This window comes from Nelumbo nucifera, chromosome 4, assembly GCF_055504915.1.
Source record: "Nelumbo nucifera cultivar China Antique chromosome 4, China Antique-T2T, whole genome shotgun sequence".
Lineage (NCBI taxonomy): Eukaryota > Viridiplantae > Streptophyta > Magnoliopsida > Proteales > Nelumbonaceae > Nelumbo > Nelumbo nucifera.
Window position 1 is genome coordinate 30,956,418 of NC_142652.1, and position 18,943 is coordinate 30,975,360.

Here is an 18,943-nt window from a genome sequence, read left to right on the forward strand (position 1 = left end):
TTTTTTGAGAAAGCCTGAGCCCAGTTAGAAAAAAGTTGGGCTTGGTGTTCTAGGCCTGAGTCCAAGCCCGCGGGCCTAAAATTATGACCAAACCCGACTTAGAATGGGCCGGGCCAGGCTGGCCCGTTGGGCTACCCGACCCATGAACATGTCTAATTTTATTTTTATTTTTTTTAAGCTTAGTAAGGAAAATTCATGCATCGACCAAAGATTTACAGATCATCCAAGATTTTTTTCATTTTTGGAAATATTTAATTAATGCATAAAAATAGGTATTTCTTTAAAAGAGTATCTAACGGAGGGATTAAGCCGTTGGCCAATCGTTACACTAGGTAGGACTTAGGGACAACTGGAATCATTTTATTGGGTTAGTAGAGAGGGGAGTATAGGGAAGTTAGTAGGAAATCCAGATTGGTCAATGATACCCAAAAATCTGAGGCCCAATCCGATTATTTCGGATTTAGATGATGTGCTCATGTATTTAGATCGGATTTGGATTTTGTAATCTACATCCGATTAATAATTGGATGGAATTAAAAAAAATAAAAAGGAATCAGATTTTAATATTTTTTGTATTTAAAAAATGTAATTAACCTTTTAATATTTTGTATTAAAAAAAAAGGAATCAGATTAAATCCAAATATGATCCAAGTATGTTAGATTCGAATTCGAATATGAGGCCTAGTTAGGTGATTGTTTAAATAATTCCACCATTTGGACTAGGTCAATGGTTTAAGTGGTTTCTCACTAGGTCCAGGGAAAACAACACACCTAGGGGTGCCCACGAGCCAAGCTTTTCCGGAGTTGTTCGAGCTCGGTTTGGTCTAAACCGAGCTTTGAGCTGAACTCAAGCTTAATATATAGGTTCTTTTGCTAATCGAGCCAAGCTCAAGCCTAGTAAAACTCAGCTCGTGAGGTTCACGAACCTAATCGAGCTTTTACATGTATACATATGTATATATGTACATAGGGTGTCACCTCAGCAATTAAGGGAGACTTCGACAATTGAGAGAGACCTACAAACAGAGGCAGCCAAGTTCGGCTTGTGAAAAGCTTGGCTCGGTCTAAACTAAGCTTTGAACCGAATTTGAGCATAATATATAGCATGGTTTTTAAAACCGACCCAGTGACCGAACTGGTCAGGGGTCCGGTTACCAGGTCGAACGGTCCAACTGTTCGGATCGAACGCTCAGCCATTCTGATAGAAAAATAATAAAAATAAATAAAAAAGCGGTCAAAACCGTTCGAACGGTTAACTGCTCAGTTCAGCGGTTCGCTAACCAAAATCAACGGTTTTGGAGAGAAATCTAATTTTTGGGGAAAACGGAGCCGATTAAGTGACCTGCTCCCAGTTTTTCCAGTCCGACCGTCTGATTTTGAAAACCATGATATATAGTCTTATTTGCTAATCGAATCGAGCTCAAACCTAATAAAATTTGGCTTGTAAGACTTATGATCCTAATCGAACTTTTAGCTAAAATAATCTATAACTTCTAAGCTTTTGACTCAAGCTCGAACTCAACTCTCTAGCTCTCGAATAGAGCCTAATAGTTTAGTAACAAGATAAAGATATTCAGCTAAGCTCAAATCCACCCCTAAACACAACGAATAGAGAGAACCTTATGTTAACGTTGGCTGCTCCGTAATTAGAAGACAAGAAAGGAAAGCTTCAACCGTACTTTTTGTTACTTTGCTTGAAAGCTGCCAAGAAAAGTTCCTCTCTTTCTTACCTGTCAGGTTCTCTGGTCCATAATCCATGTAAAGAGGATAGAGAGTATAGACTTAGTTTTTAACCATCTTAACCTACTAAAATTACTAATTAGAGAAGAAAAGTAAATAACAAAAGAGGAATCCGTTAAACCACTTAAACTGAAAAAAGCAATTTCTTAATTATATTATGTGACATTGTACATAGTAATGCATGTCCGTAGACAAGGTTTTACATATCGATGGGGCATATCGGCTTTGTATCTTTGGCCTCTTATTATTGGGTCGCTGATACGATATGTATCAGCCAATATCCTCCGATATACATTGCGAAGTTTCAATCTTTGGTTCTAGAAATAGCCCAATTCTGAAGATGTTCTCTGATTATTTTGATCTATTTTCAAGTCCTTTCATCACTGTCTTGGATCTTGAAGATAATGTGATGACGAGGCCTTTGAAATTCATCTATTGAATAGTGGGAGTGGGCTGGACCCCGCAAAGGGATTGGAGGAAGAGAGAATTAAAAAAAATCAAACTGGATTAGAGTGTATTGGGCCTGAGGCCCATGAATGAGATGCATATCCATATTGGTCTCAACAACAAATTAATAATTTAATCCCTACATAGCTCATAAGTTAGATGTGCCATACACCTCAACATTGTTCTTTGCATTGGCTAAAATAGTAGGGTTTTTTATATGCAAATTTATTGTATGTATAAACTACGATACATCACATGGTGCCTCGTATTAGTAAATCTGCGCTCTGTTTCTATCAAAGGGGACTAGATGGAAAGTTTTTTCATGTTGAATTTTTTATTAGCTTCATTTTCTTCACTTTTACTTTGCAAACAACTTTTTTTCACTGTCGTTTGCATCAAAGCAAATAAAGTAGCTCAAGACAAAGTTTGACTAATATGGGCCGATTCTTATCTAGTTTTAATTGAATTCAAATCAAATTAAAATGTAAAGCGCCTGTAGCTCAGTGGATAGAGCGTCTGTTTCCTAAGCAGAAGGTCGTAGGTTCGACCCCTACCTGGCGCGTTTTCTTTTCATTTTCGTTATCAACAAAAAAAAAAAATATCAAAAGTTAGAATAGGGGTTAGTTAAAGTTTCACTTCAATACTCAAACATCCGAAACTGTTCTAGGACCCGACAAAGACCCCAATCAGTCTAAACTTATTTTGATAAAAAATAAAAATAAAAAAAGGTAAAAAACTGTTGTTCGGATGGACAGTTTGACCGCCTAGGTCAGTGTCCGTATGAACATGGATGACCCACTTTGAAAAAAATAAAAAATAAAACCGTTTGAACATGGATGAGCCAGAAAACAGCCCAACCGGTTTGAACGCAACTATTGTTCGGGTCGATAGATCGACGGTTTGGTCGACTGGGTCAGTGCCAGTCTGAACATGGACGACCTACTTCGACAAAAAATAAGAAAATAAAAAAAAACAAAAAATGGCCAAAAACCGTTGTTCAGGTTGACAATTCGATGATTCGACCACCCGGGTCAATGAACCAATCAGATCTGGTTCGTTGTTTCACCCCAAAAAGTAGTTTTGGGGTGAAATGGACCGGTTCTTGGTTTTTCCGGTCCGGTTTTGAAAACATTGACAAAATCCTCCCATTCGTTGGTTCTCCATTCATTTCTGTTAGAACATGACATAAGTGCAGTTTAAGTTTTTAAAAATCCAATTTTGCCCTTGGAGAAAATTTTCCTCTTTAATTCATTGTGTGGCTTGTGTTTTATGTGGACAAAAACCTCCCCTTTCTTGCCAGTTTAGGCACAACGTTGTAAGCACGTTCAATAAGCACTTGAAAATTTTTTTGACACCTATCCCTTAAAATATCCTCAGGCCTCAGCTCACTCTTGAAAAAGATTAAAAATCACTATTGACAATTGTCACAATATTTATCAAGTGCTCATTCAACGTGCTTACTTATATTATGCCTACTAGATCGGGCCCCCTTTTCTGCACTTTGCTCTCTATATAGAAAATGTAAGAATAAAAATATTCTGCCTTTCTTTCCTTTACACAGTGAGTCATGACCAAAGATATCGATTGCTGATGTATCAATTTTTGGTGATGGCCAATTTTTTGTGCTAAGTACCTCGTCATTTGGTCTGCTTCCAAGTGGTTGATGACTCAGAGGCCGAATTGAACTTTTGCCGGATGAGGACCTGGATGCCAAGCACCAAATGATGTAGCACAATCCGACTGCTCCTAGATGGAGGTGACCTGGCTCTCGGTAGACGGCGGACCTGGTGACCTGCAAGAGATGAACCAGAGAACCCGGGGGTTGTTTACCTGGCGGGGTCGCTCCGATGCTTAAGTTAGCACTTAGTTGTGAGCTGAAAATGATATTGGATTGTGAGAGAGCTAGAGAGCAGAGATTACACATCTTTTTCTTCTCCCCATCACCCTTGGGGGTTGAAGCCTTTATATACTGGAGTCCTTGCGGGTTTGGTGGAGTAGTTCCTGGATCCCCGCTGTGATGGGATCTGTTTCTGTGTTAGTTGGGGATAACACCACCAATCGGTAAGGTTGTCCATTCCCGCCTGAATCGGGGAGTAGGTGAACTAATATTAGCCGTTACAAGGCATGATCCCATAAGATGCGGGGTACGATGGTGAGATCCTTGAAATTACCATGTGGTGGTCAGTCTGACTAGGAGGCGAGCTGCCTGTGAAGTGCCGGGCTGCTTGGTGGCGAGCTGCCTAGTGGTGAGCTGCTTGGGAAGTGCCGGGCTGCTTGGTGGCGAGCTGCCTAGTGGCGAGCTGCCTGTGAAGTGCCGGGCTGCTTGGTGGCGAGCTGCTTGGTGGTGAGCTGCCTGGGAAGTGCTGGGCTGCACCTACTTGTCATGAGGTGCCATGTGTCCCAATATCATTGGAGGGCCAAATCCGCCCTCATCATTTCCCCCCCACTACTGAGCTGAAAGTAACTCGGCGAAGGGAGTAGATTGCTTTTTTTGGCATGAAATGACTAATTCGATGAGCTCGTAAGCGTAGATTCAATTCCTTAGGCTCTGGGAACGACTTGCAGTACACTCTCCTTACCCTTGATTTTGTCCATGCCAAAGAGGCGACTGGGTCTTATGTAGTGCCGAAGTCTTTGCCAGTTCGACACTTTAGCCCTTAGGCTCTAGGAGTGACTCATAGTCCACTCTCCTTGATCTTTGATTTTGCCCATGCCGAAGAGGCGACTGGGTCTTATGTGGTGCCGAAGTCTTTGCCGGTTTAGCACTTTAGCCCTTAGGCTCTGGGAGCAACTTATAGTCCACTCTCGTTGATTTTGCCCATGCCGAAGAGGCGATTGTGTCTTATGTGGTATTTTAGCCCTTAGGCTGAGGGAGCGACTCATAGTCCACTCTCCTTGATCTTTGATTTTGCCCTTGCCGAAGAGGCAACTGGGTCTTTTGTGGAGCCGAAGTCTTTGCCAGTTCGGCACCTTAGCCCTTAGGCTTTGGGAGCGACTCGTAGTCCACTCTCCTTGATCTTTGATTTTGCCCATGCCGAAGAGGCGATTGGGTCTTTTGTGGAGCCGAAGTCTTTGCCAGTTCGACACCTTAGCCCTTACGTTCTGGGAGTGACTCGTAATCCACTCTCCTTGATCTTTGATTTTGCCCATGCCGAAGAGGCGACTGGGTCTTATGTGGTGCCGAAGTCTTTGCCAGTTCGCGCTTGGGCCAGGTCGCCAGGTCGGCGCCTGGGCCAGGTCGCTAGGCCGCACCTATGCCAGGCTGCCAGCTCGCACCTGTGCCAGCCTGCCAGCTCGTGCCTGTGCCAGCTTGCCAGGCTGCCAGGTCGCGCCTGGGCCAGGCCACCAGGTCGGTGCCTGTGACAAGCCGCTAGGTCGCGCTCCTGGGCCAGGCCGCCAGGTTGCCAAGTTGGTGCCTTAGAGCTATGACTGCGCTGCATCAGCCTCGTGATGCCGGTCACCCACTCCTACAAGAAGCTACTAGGAGCTCGACCTTCGAGGGCAGCACTACTAACTTTAGGTCGCTAGCTCGCACGGAAGCCTTGGAAGGCTTGACCAGCAAGGGCGCCCATGCAGTCTGTTGGCCGCCAACTCCCGTAGAAGCCATGAAGAGTTCATCTTTGTAGAGGGGACTTCGCAAAGAGGACTGGCGAGGTTTTATCTGAATTGAAAGTTAAGTCGGTAGAGCTGCTTAGTCTGTTAGCTTCTTGCATAGTCTTTGAGTTCATAAAAAATGGAAACTATAAAGCGAGAACTTTAGTTTCTAAAAAGGTGAGAACTTAGCTTTATGGAAGAAGAGGACTTAGCCCTTCAGAGGATAAGAACTTAGCTCTTTGTAGCGTTTCCCATAGACGACGCCAAATGATGTATCAATTTTTTGTGCTATGTACCTCGTCATTTCGTCTGCTTCCAAGTGGCCGATGACTCAGAGGTCGAAGTGAACTTTTGCCGGATGAAGACCTGGATGCCGAGCGCCAAATAATGTAGCACAATCCGACTGCTCCTAGATGGAGGTGACCTGGCTCCCGGTAGACGGCGGACCTGGTGACCTGCAAGAGATGAACCAAAGAACCCGGGGTTGTTTACCCGGCGGGGTCGCTCCGATGCTTAAGTTAGCACTTAGTTGTGAGCTGAAAATGATATTGGATTGTGAGAGAGCTAGAGAGCAGAGATTACGCATCTTTTTCTTCTCCCCCTCACCCTTGGGGGGTGAAGCCTTTATATACTGGAGTCCTCGCGGGTTTGGTGGAGTAGTTCCTGGATCCCCGCTGTGATGGGATTTGTTTCCGTGTCAGTTGGGGATAATGCCACCAACCGATAAGGTTGTCCATTCTTGCCTGAATCGGGGAGTGAGTGAGCTAATACTAGCCGTTACAAGGCATGATCCCGTAAGACGCGGGGTACGATGGTGAGATCCTTGAAATTACCATGCGGTGGTCGGTCTGACTAAGAGGCAAGCTGCCTGTGAAGTGCCAGGCTGCTTGGTGGTGAGCTGCCTAGGAAGTGCCAGGCTGCTTAGTGGCGAGCTGCTTGGGAAGTGCCGGGCTGCTTGGTGGCGAGTTGTCTAGTGGTGAGGTGCCTGTGAAGTGTCAGACTGCTTGGTGGCGAGCTACCTGGGAAGTGCCGGGCTGCTTGGTGGTGAGCTGCCTAGTGGCGAGCTACCTGTGAAGTGGCAGGCTGCTTGGTGGCGAGTTGCCTGGGAAGTGGCGGGCTGCTTGGTGGCGAGCTGCCTGGAAAGTGTCGGACTGCACCTAGTTGTCATGAGGTGCCATATGTCACAATGTCATTGGAGGGCCAAATCCGCCCTCATCATTTACCATCATGAATGATCAGATTGATTAATTCTCTGCGAGCAATGGAAGAAAAAATAAAAAAGGAAAACAAGTTGAACAAGAGCACACGAATATAATAATAGAGGAAAGCAAACAGTGATGGAGAGTGAAGCGACTTCTTTACTATTCTCCAACAAATACACAATGCCGTTAAATTATTTTGAAGAGATGAAGGCGAAAGAGAGGAGGGACAAACAGATGGAAGAGAACATAGTGTTGGATATAAATGCAAATGGGATAGCTGATAGGAACACTATTTGGCACTCTGGCTCAGTTTGAAAGGAGTACAAATGCAAATTTGTAGAGTGCAAATACATACAAAATACAAGGTTTTACACTCTACAAATTTGCATTTGCAAAATATCCGACTCATTCTATCACTCAGCTTAATTTCCATAAAGTGACTGTATATTAGAGATTTTACGGGTTTTCTCACCTTTTTCTTCTTTTTACTTAAAAGGATATAATTGAAATTTATTAAAAAAATGAAGATGGATGTACAGATAATTGGCAAATTTACAAAAACAATCAAAATGTAATCAAACCCAGAACATATTCTAACTTCCCTAAAAATAGAGAACTGATTTTTTTTTTTTGTGGGAAAACCCAAAAAATCGGAATAGACTCTGATTTCTCCATATGATTTCCTTATAAATGAACTGATAATGAATCCAAGAGAAATAACTGATTTTTTCGTTTGAAAACAAAGAAAAATCAAAACAGATTCTGATTTCTCCGTATGAGTTCCTTGTAAAAGAAATGATAATGAATCCATTATCTTTCGTTAGAGAAACCCTGCAGTAATATAAAAGTCAGTCAAGTTTTCACCATTCCAATGTTGAAGGTGGTGGGATTTTTTTTCTCTCTAAATTAACTAGACGCATTAAATCTCAAATTTAATGCAGGGTTGTATCAGTCATTTTCATTCTACGGTTTATGGATTAGGTTTAAGTCCAATACCCAAAATGAGAGAATGTTTCTTAAGAAAGAAATATCAAGGGAGGTTCAAATCTTTTACCCAAAAAAAGCTTCAATAGTTTTAACATAGGCAAATATTATAGCTGAAAAGACTCGAGCTCGTAGGGATTGGGTTTGGATTTAACCCAGCCCAATTGCATACAATGCAGCTAAGATGGATCAGGTGCTCTTCTCGTCTATGAAGCTAAGAACAAGGCTTTTAAAATTGAACAGAATGTGGAACCGTTCTGGGGTCCGGTTCCTGGGTTGAAGGATTTGATCTTTCAAATCGAACGGATAACTTGTTTGTTGACCAAATCAATAATTTTTAGCCATAAAAGTGGTTCTAGGCTGAAACGTGACTGATTCCCTATTTTTCTGATCTGGTCCAGTTTTGAAAACATTGGATAAAAATGTTAGGAAGAACGAGTTAATTACCAAGCATTACATGCTTGTCATTTTTTGTTACATCAGGATCCATTTGTTCCGTGAAAGATATAAAGAAATATAACTGAAAGAAATTAGATTAAAAAAGTGAAAACAAATGGGACCTTAATTTCTTAACAAACCAAGCTGAACGTTGTCTATATATATGTGGGGACTAGGCTTAGTTTAAATTAGTTTCTGCAATTTGCATTCTTTTCACGGGAATATTGATCTGAAATAAGAACTGGAATGGTCTATTTCGATGTCAATGGTTTGGTGGGGTGAAATCTGAATTCAATTCCAAGTAGAATAGTTTTCCAATTTTAAAAAATGGCCATTCCCTCTCACTCTGTTGAAAATAAGAATCCATTTCAACTGATCACGATTTCCATCTGAATTAAATAAATAGAAGAATTGACCATTAATTCTGATTCTGATTGCAAACCAAACTCACCTAATACTGAGCACATGTGGGTTTCAACGGACTAATATTTTTCATTATCATCGACATCATTACCCTCCCTCGGTGGAATGATTCGCACCGCTACGTGTGTCATTTATTTCTCATGTACGCTGTATGGGTCAACCATGCAATTCAAGCCCCACCTTTTTATCTAATCATTACAATTATATAAAATCATTGAATAAATTTAATATATTTTCATTTTTTTTTTCTTTGGTAGAGAAAGATTCTCTTGTTTAGTCGATATCTCTGATCAATGGATATTATATTTTTACTTGTTTTTTCGACTAAATTGACAAGATTTATCAGAACCCAGTTCAAATCCACGTTTCAGGTCAAGTCTGAAATTGATTTTCTTAATGGGGTTCAGGGGGACATTTATGAACCGGAGGACTCGACCTACCATCACCCTAAGAAAACAATGACAAGAGTTTTGGGCTAGTTGGAATACAATAAGAAAATACACATTCAAATCAGTTTTGTATTAATTTAAGCTTAGTTTGGAAGGAGTATAGATACAAATAAATAGAGTTTAAAAAATCTTGTATTTTGTATTAATTTTTGTATGTATTTATAGTATATTTGTACTGTTTGAGCCTTACATTTTTTTTTTCCTACTCTTTCTCATTGTTTGGACTCAAATAATTCCGAAATCCCAATAACTACATTATTTTCAAACTTGGTTACGATTGTTAACCGCAAAGAAGGATTGATACAATTTGTGCCATCATCAAGCAAGTAAAATTTATTATTACAATGAATGAACCAATCTCTATCTCCCGAGTCTTTGTTATCTGCAGTTAAGAAACAAATGTAATTGATTAGTAATTAACCACAACTGGCCCAAATTAAAATCAAAATAGAGGAAGACTTTACATGACAATGATAGCTAGATATATCATGGAGCCGTAGTAGCGATAAATGAGGCAGCTAGGTCAGAAGAGATGTTGGTACGGAATATAATTAGTCTTCTTCCTTGTGGGATGAGAGCAAACTCTAGCGGACAACAAAGGCTTCACCTTCAAGGTTGCCATCTACAAATCCGACATGCTCTTCGTCCTTAGACTAAGAGTTGTCTGATTGCACCGGAGGGGCTTAGAAGATGTTGGGCTTAATTGGAGTTGGAGTAGGACTGTAGGAGGATTCATTACAGGCTTGGGATTCTACAGCTTCTCCACTTTCCGCGCAATTTGTTCAGCGTCTAGATGTGCGATGCATTGCAGCCAAGAGTTGTGTCAAGCCTGGTTTAAGTCCCTTGGTGTACTTGGTGACTATGATCCCTTTGGGCTCCTAGAGACTTATTTGTGTTAATAGCCATTGGAACTCAAAGGTATTCATTCATCTACGGTGGCGTAGTAGAGACTGTAACTGGATGAAGAGACTGTGCTGGTAATCCAGCAGTAGGAGTTTTCTTTTAATTTTGACCTTCATGGTTCCCACACCCGAATGTTATGCTTGCCTTGCTGGTGACGCATCTGACCTTCATGATTCTCTTGAAGAAGACATGCACCGACGCGCCATTAAACTCTTCTATACTCTAATCGTCAAGGAGATCTGGGGATAGACGTTGGGGATTGGCAACCTCACCTAGAAACTCTCCTGTCTCGGAGCTCAAGAACCAGGTTAAGTCACCAATCTGTGTTGGTTTTTCTTTCTTCAGGATCCATCCTACATTGAAGGGGGAGTTCCTGTGCATACCTTGAACAGAGCTTTCTTTGGAAGCCATGGAATCTTAGACACTAGATGGTGCTACCGATATTCTGTAATGGAGGAAGTCTCACAGAAAAGGGCAGCAGCAACGATCGATATTGACTCTCAGCTTTTGCAACCCGACAAGGCCCAACAACCTTAATTAACCTGTATGCAAGTAAATGATATTAAGGTTGGAGGCTTTGTGACTCTAGAACGAGACCCTCCAGAGCAAGGTAACGGAGGACTAAAGAAGAGCAGAGAATGAAAAACCCCTTTGGGAGCTTGGTATTCCAAAATATTCAAAGCCGTCTAATACAATATACAAGCAGGCTCATCTTCGCTTATAGAATGCCGAGAGACAAACAATTAATGACCCAAAATATTTAAACAAAAATCATCAGATGGGTTTGAGATAAAAATGGAGACGGGTGGCTCACGGCGTCAGGGAGTGCAATCATATCTGGCGCTAGAGGCCTCAACAAGATATCCCTTGGATGGTCGGTTATGTAGTTGAGTCACTCTACGTGCCGTGGTGATAACTGATGATAACCCTCTTACACAACTTCGTGGATATTATTAATTGGAATGAAAAACATGCATGTTGAATCTAATTAAAGATAGAACGCTTAATTTTAAACCCTTCCCTTATGGAAGAAGACTTGATCCATCATACACAGCATATTTAGAAACAAATTTTAGGATAGCACATGATAAATTAAACAAAACTAAATTTATGGACTACTCATCAAACAGGAAAAAGGCATAAAACACATTAATTTGAGCTTATCTGTCGTTAAATGCATGGGTCCCAAGGGAGTTTTATACTGAAGTTGACTGACTAACCAAATTGGGCATACTTAGAACTGACTTAATTATATATTTGTATCATTATCATCAACATCATCATCCTCATCCTCATCCTCAGTGGAATATGATTCGCACTGTCATTTTTTTCCCATGTACGCTGTATGGATGCAAGCCCTAGCACTACCTTTTATCTTATCATTACAACTACATAAAACAATTGAATAAATTTAGTCATTTTTTTTTTCCTTTTCCTTTGTAGAGAATGGTTCTCTTGTTTAGTAGAGATAATCTCTGATCGATGGCTTATATATTTTTATTTGTTTCTCTGACTAAATTGACAAGATTTACTAGGGGTTCAGGTCAAGCTGGCCTTTCTTAAACCGGTCTGAAATTGATTTTCCTTATTAATTAGGGTTCAAATGGACGCTTATGAACCGGGAGGACTCGACCTACAATCACCCTAAAAAAACAACTACAAGAGTTTCGATCGGCTTCAATTCGTGGAATAGGTACAATAAGAAAATACACATTCAAACCGGTTTTCATTTACTTACGCATTTCTTTTTCTATTCTTTCTCATTGTTTGGTGGACTCAACCAATTCCAAAATCCCAATAACATTATTATTTTCACACTTGGTTACAATTGCTAATCGCAAATTCGCAATGCAGGATTAAGATACAATTGGTGCCATCATCAAGCAAATACGTAGTACAATTAAAATTTATTACAATGAAAAAAACCAATCTCTATCGATCTCCGAAGCCTCTAGCTTTCTTCTCCTCAAATCAAACCAGCTGCAATGGTCGTATCATTGCGTTATCTTCATGATCCAGAATCTGCATGCAATTACAGAAAGAGATAATTCAGTAGTTAGTAATTGACCACATGCAGCTAGCCCAAATTAAAATCAAAATCCATCCAAATGCATATTTCCGAGAAGCAGAGGAAGGCTTACATGACAATGGTAGACATATCCTGGACCCGTAGTAGCGACGAATGGGTAAGGTGAATTGGTGTCCACCAGATTAAACTTGACGACCACCGTCGTTTGGGTTCCCGGAGTCATCTTCACCACGTTCTTCCATGTCATCTCATTCGCCGGTACGGCGCCCGCTTGCGGTGGCGATAGGTATGAGGCCACGTTGCAGGCAATTGCATCGTTGTTTTGCGTCATGCAGTTGGTGAATTGAGCCTGGTTTGTAAGTGTTCGAACCTGAATCGCTGTAAACGTTGCCAAATGTATGTGCAACGGGTGATTATCGTTGGTTAAGTTGATCACCTCCCATATCTCAGTACTACCCGACTTGGGTGTCTCTGTAACCGGGTCCTCAAATCTTTTACCGTTTATGTACAGGTGTGTGGACGACCCGGATGGTGTCGTATATTCATACAACACAATGTACCTCGTTGTGGTTGCGGGATCCGTCGTTGATGCCTTGTAGCTCACTAGACTCGCCGGGATCGTAGAGGTGTCGGGTATGGCCGGGCTTCCGGGTGTGATTATGAACTTCATGACCTTCGAGTTCAGGTTATCCACCGGGTTGCCCGTCGGGAATGGGTAGGCTGCATCATTACCCATAACAATCTCGGGGGTGGTAGAAGTGGAGAAGTCAATGACGACGTCAGCGATCTCGGAAGGGGCCATAAGGATCTTTGACATCTGTACGGGTGCAGGTAGATACGAGGAATCGGATCCAACTTGGGTAAAGGAGAGGCCGTTACTTAGAGAGAGCTGGAAGTAACGGGCGTTTGCAGCGTTGATGATTCTGAACCGGTACTTGCGTCTCTGGACCCTCATGAAGGGCCAGGCCTTCCCGTTGACGACGATGGCATGGCCGAAGTATTCTGGTTGCCACTGAGGGTGAATGGACGGGGCAATGCCGGTGAAGTTCATGTAGAGGGAACCGTCCCGGCTGAAGCTCCGGTCAAAGATCATGAGGGTCCGGTCGAACTCTGGACCGGATGGAAGGTTTAGGGAGGCATCCAGGGTTGGGTCACGAATGACATAAGCGCCAACCAAACCGGCCAGCAAATTAACACGTGTCAATCCAATAGCATGGTCATGGTACCAGAGGTTCCCTGAGTGTTGGACATTAGGGTAGGTGTATGTAGATGTGGACCACGAGGACCCGGTCTCTCTAAAACCGGAGGTGAACCAGGCAAGAGCGTGTCCATCATATTGTGATTCATGGACCCCACCGTGCAGATGCACAACTGTTGGGACCCCACCTCTCGTAGCAATGGCGGTGGGGATGGAAGCATCCCAGGGAAGTATGTGGGTTTGGGGAAGATAATTTTGCCACGTCACTGACGTTGGGACTCCTTTGATAGCCTCAATTGTGGGACCGGGTACAGTTGCCGTGAGTTGCGACGTCCCAAATGCGAAGACTGTCGTTGGAGGTAAACTACGATGAAATTTCTGCATGGGAAGAGCAGAGAAACGTCCGTTAATTAGAAGTATTCAGAGAGAGAGAGAGAGAGAGAGAGAGAGAGAGATGAGTACCCATTTCTTCTGATACATGCCAATGGTGAGACTCCCGGGTTTAGGAGAGACGGCTCCATTTGAATGCCCCAAGAGTGTCGGTATCTGAGGGAGTTCATCGACGAACATTCGCAGAGAACCAGCCACCTGAGTTAGAATCGCGTCAGTGAAAGGAGGTGGCGGGGCGGCTCCACTACAAATCGTCACGACGTAAGATATGAGAACGAAGAACAGTTTAGTCGCCATCTTTTCTTCTTGTTAAGTTGTTATCGACTACTTGTCTGATCAAAAGGTAAGCCGAAGTAACGATATAAATAGAAGGGATGACCCAGGTTGGTGACATGTCTTCCTCTGTGTTGTGTGAAGAAGAAAAACAATGACGTAAACAGAAGAACGCGTGGTCCAAACGGAATCAGCCGGCGACGAAGTTTTCGTCGATTAGTTCAAACACTGAAATGTCAGTAACGTTTGTTTAATGTTAATTGCTAGCTAGCAGGGAAAAGAACTGCACCAGGCAATTTGATTCCTTGAGGATCAACGTATAAATTAACGATGCTTGAGATATTTAGCAGGGGTCAAAGAAAATAAAGTAATTAAGGGATCCCACTGAAGAGGAGAAACGACAAACAATTTCGGTAGAAGGAAAAGAGTGTTGATAAGTATCGCTTTCTTTGGTAGATCAGTTAAATGGTTGGTTTGGTGGTTGAAATTATACCTTGACTTTGTGCGCGGTAAGAGGACCCATCGTCACATTAATAAATCTTCTTTCTTGGTAACGACATTAGTATATGAATTTCTATGTAACAAACATTGAAAACGGGTATGGACTACGGAGTTTAGGAGGATTACTGAAGTTTTGATATGCAAGAAACCAGCTTGCAAACGAGGATGGACTATGGAATGGTAAACCCATGTGTCATAATTTTTCAATTGGAGCGTAGTTATACCTACCTATACCCTAATGGGTTATCAGGCCCAGCGGCCTTGGCCCATAATGAGATAAATATTGTTTACCTGGCACTAATAATAAAGGGGCAGAAATATAACTGAAATTTTGTCGATTGAAATTAATTTCTTCAATGTAAACAAGAGCTCAAAGCTCCAATCAAGACTGAAGGAGGCTAAAAAACTAAAACTTGATATTTTTTTTTGCTATAATCTGATGCCAAGGCCACTATAGCTAGACTGGCTGGACCACTATCGAGCATATAGAACGTGGCAAGGTTACTAATTTGTCGAAAGTAATTTCCACATACCCCTTTGAATTTGTTTCGACAAAACTATGTCATAAGAAAAAAACATACGCACTCACAAACAAATTTCAGGAAGTTAAAAAGGGGTAGTGACTAGTGAGAGACAACATAGCTCCAATATTTCAGCCTGGAAAAATAAGTATAAAAAAAAAAAAAAAAATCTGAGCGCAGATATGCTATGCACAGGAGAGACGCTCCATTGTGTTGCTGTAGTGTTTCGTTGATAACACGCGCACAGCACATCCGGACTCTAAACGCAAATACCAAAAAAAAGCCATCTTGGTAATTAGACTTATGATTCAATATCTTTGGTCACCTCGGCAGGTTGGGCCAGCTTGGGTATCTTGGTCACCTTGGATAGCACCGAAGCCTAGGTTCGTGCGACTACTTGCATACTAGCTTTTTCATTACAAGCTTTCAGCTTGCAATACATTCAATACTAACTTAAGCATCGAAGCGATCACACCGGGCTAACCATCCCAGATTCTCTGGTTCCATCTGTCTTGCAATTCGACCGGCCTACTACACAATTGACATCCGAGCTGTCTTCCAGTTAGGAGCAACTAGATCGTACTTCCTCAATTGGCACCGTCCGTGGGAAACGCGACTAAAAGTCCAGTTTTTATTTTCAACTATTCCCAGCAAATCACCAATGGCATCTTCAAGCAACACAGGAAAGAGCGTTGAGATGAAAATCTCTGGGCGGTAGGAACAAACCTTCGCCAGTCCAGAGTTCCCCATAGTCTGCATCGGCCAGTTCAACATCCCCCTTACTATATCGGGGGTGCCAACACTGCAAAGCCAGCAACAATTCCATACCCAGCCGTTGCACGCTCTGTTACCCCAGGTGAGCACCACCACTTCGATCCCAGAGCCCTCAGTGGTTCCTCCTAGGGTCGAGCATCAGCAGTTCGACAACCTGGTCCAAAGTGTTCGGGTCTATGAAGATCTATATGCAACAAATCCACCAATTCCAACAGTATCAACAATACTATTTCTACTAGCAGTATCAGTAGTAGTTTCCACCACTGCAAAACCAGAACGTTCTGCAGAACCAAAGCTAGAACTAGAAGTAGAATGTGCATCGATTTCCCCCTCGGGGCATGGGGATATCTCAGATTCTCGGGTCCCAGTTCCTCCTCAGGGTTGGACCCCACCTCAGGACCGGCCAGCGGGTCAGTGCACACCCCCACCCTTTCAAGTAGACAACCAGAAAGATTGGCCCCAAAATAGCCACCACACTAGGACCGATCAGCAGTAACACTCGCGACGTGAAAACCACGATCCCTAGGTAAGTAACCGCCAGCTCGGGGCACAAGGTATGGACTCGCACCGAGACCCCTTGTCCCCCATAGCAGCCAACATCAAGTTCGCGATCGTGAAGACGCGGGTAACAAGAGCCAGCTACCTCCTTGCGACAACATCTGGGAACAAGAGCGCACCAGGGTCGAGATCCCAAACAACACCGAAGTGAACAACACCAACGTTAAGGCCGCGAAGAAGCGACATCACAAAGCACACCGGACATCAGTTAGGAACAGCCTGTCGTTGGCACCGAGCAGGGTGAGGGAGGAAGTGGGCTTCGTAGCTGTACAACCGGCTCCAGTACTATTTAGCCGACCCTCCCCCTTCCACCTGAAATTCTCTCAGCCCCAAGGCCACAAGGGTTTAAGACGCCCACACTGGAGTCCTACGACAGGAAGTTTGATTCCAATGATCATGTTGACGGTTTCCAGTCTCAGATGTTGCTCGCCGGAGCAGATGGAGTGAGCATGTGTGTAGCATTTTCCACAAGATTTAGAGGGTTGGCCATGTTATGGTACAGGAGTTTAGCACTAGGCTTAATCAAGGGCTGGGAGCAGTTCATAGACTTGTTTACTGCTCACTTTATCTCAAGTAGGAAGTGCCTGAAATCTACAACAAGCCTTCTGAACGTGGTCTAGAGAGAAAACAAATTGATCAGGAGCTACATCAAGCAATTCAATGAAGAATATTTGCAAATACCCAACCTCGACCTAGAAGTGTGTCTCACCGCAGCGCAGGAGGGAGCTCGCCATGTTGAATTTTCTTGGCACCTCGGTGTGAACCCACCAAAGACAATGGAGAAGTTCCTTGACGATGCTGACAAGTTTATGCGATCAGAAGAGGCTCTCGGGTCCAAGGCAGAGCTCCAACAAGGAGAGAAGAGAAAAAGAGATGATGAAGGCACCAGTAGTAGTAAACACCGGCGACAAAAAAGCACGTCGCCGAAGAGAAGTCCCCAGAAAAGAGAAGCAAGCCACTATCTCGGGGTTCTAGGTCAGGTCGACAATCTAGAACCCCTCCAGTCCAGAAGACTGCCGAGCTAGTCTGGGTGCACATTGGAGAGTGGACTATGAGTCGCTCCCAAAGACTAAGGGCTAAGGTGCCAAGCTGATAAAAGACCTCAGCGCTAAATAAGACCCATCCGCCTCTTTGGCATAGGCAACATAAGACCTAGTCACCTCCTCGGCATGGTCAACATCAGACCCAGTCGCCTCTTCGGCATGGGCAGCCTTATTGGTGCGCAGATAGGTCGAGCATATACCCTACAGTGTCTACCCACCTTGGCATACATTGACTTCGGATTATTCCTAACTATGCCTAGCTCGCCAGCTCAATTCCTCGGGGTAATCTACACTTAGAAATTTGTGTCATTATACACAAAGTGGCAAAAGAAAAGTACTTCATTACTTCATTGTAAGACGAGCTAAATCGACTTAACTTCGTTGTGACCTCCCCGCACCAGTTCAGGACCCCTAGCACGGGTATCTCGGGATGATCAATCCCGTCGATTTGACATGTAACAGATCTCTAGAAGCTTGCTAGCTGTCTTCGAGCCCTTCGGGATCACACCGTGCAACTGTAGGCCTTATCCCCTTCCCGCCCGAATTGGATGGACACGATAGGCCTTATCAGCTAGCACGCTATCCACCTTTCGGAGCGGGGTAGAATCCTACGTCTCGGCCGACGATCTCGGGAATGTTTCGTGAGACACATGGCAACTCAGCTATATAAGGGCATCAACCCCTGAGACTCAGGTATGCGCGAGTACTTGCATACTAGCTCATTACAAGATTTCAGCTCACAATACATCGAGTACTAACTTAAGCATCGGAGTGACCACACCAATCTAGCCACCCTGGGTTCTTTGATTCCATCTGTCTTGTAGTTCGACCGGCCTACTATGCAATCGACATTCGAGCTGCCTTCTAGCTAGGAGCAACCAGATTGCGCTCTATCAGCAACCATATATAAAGTCATTCTAAAGACCTAGTCCAGATTTGATCCAACCCTAAGGTTCCATTAGGTTGCGTTTGGAAATGGTTCAAATACGTGTGAATGCAAATATGTAAAGTGTAAAATGATTCATATAAATTGCAAAATTGGGTTAGTTTTGCATTGACAAATTTACACTCTTACCAAATAGACTTTTAGCTATAACAGATGCAAACACAAATTCCAATAAAGCATATGCTTTTTTTTTATCAAAATCCCACTTAAAAGCAAATTTACTTCTTTTTTATTGATGTACTTTTACATCTTATTATTAATGTAAATATGCATTGGTCTGTCATTTGTCAATGCAAAAATGTAATGTTGCCAAACATAGGCAAAAGTGAACCAGAGTGCAAATTTACCCTAAACTGGGATTTACACTCCATTTGCATCATTTCCAAACACAGCCTTAGGTTGTAGTGCCCATTTCATTTGCAATGGTGTAGTTGCGAATGAGCTCATTGGAAATCCTGGTTTAATTCTGCTTTTGATGTGTCCTTGTTGAGTTTATTTATAAGAAATAAAATAGGAAGTAAGATGATGCA

General features: G+C 42.9%; 1 protein-coding gene and 1 non-coding gene across 2 annotated transcripts; one reads left to right on the top strand and one right to left on the bottom strand.

The window, feature by feature from the left end:
• The first annotated feature begins 2,676 nt into the window (after positions 1 to 2,676).
• Positions 2,677 to 2,749, top strand: TRNAR-CCU (transfer RNA arginine (anticodon CCU)). The gene has a single exon. It is a non-coding gene; the product is annotated as a tRNA-Arg (tRNA).
• A 9,154-nt stretch (positions 2,750 to 11,903) lies between these two features.
• Positions 11,904 to 14,174, bottom strand: LOC104587787 (multicopper oxidase LPR1 homolog 1-like). Its single transcript, XM_010245510.3, has 3 exons — positions 13,870 to 14,174; positions 12,322 to 13,785; positions 11,904 to 12,202 (listed from the first exon to the last, which is right to left on the bottom strand). Exons 1-3 carry the CDS (start codon positions 14,092 to 14,094, stop codon positions 12,152 to 12,154), a joined length of 1,740 nt encoding a protein of 579 aa, XP_010243812.1. The 5' UTR covers positions 14,095 to 14,174; the 3' UTR covers positions 11,904 to 12,151.
• Between the last annotated feature and the right edge of the window lie 4,769 nt (positions 14,175 to 18,943).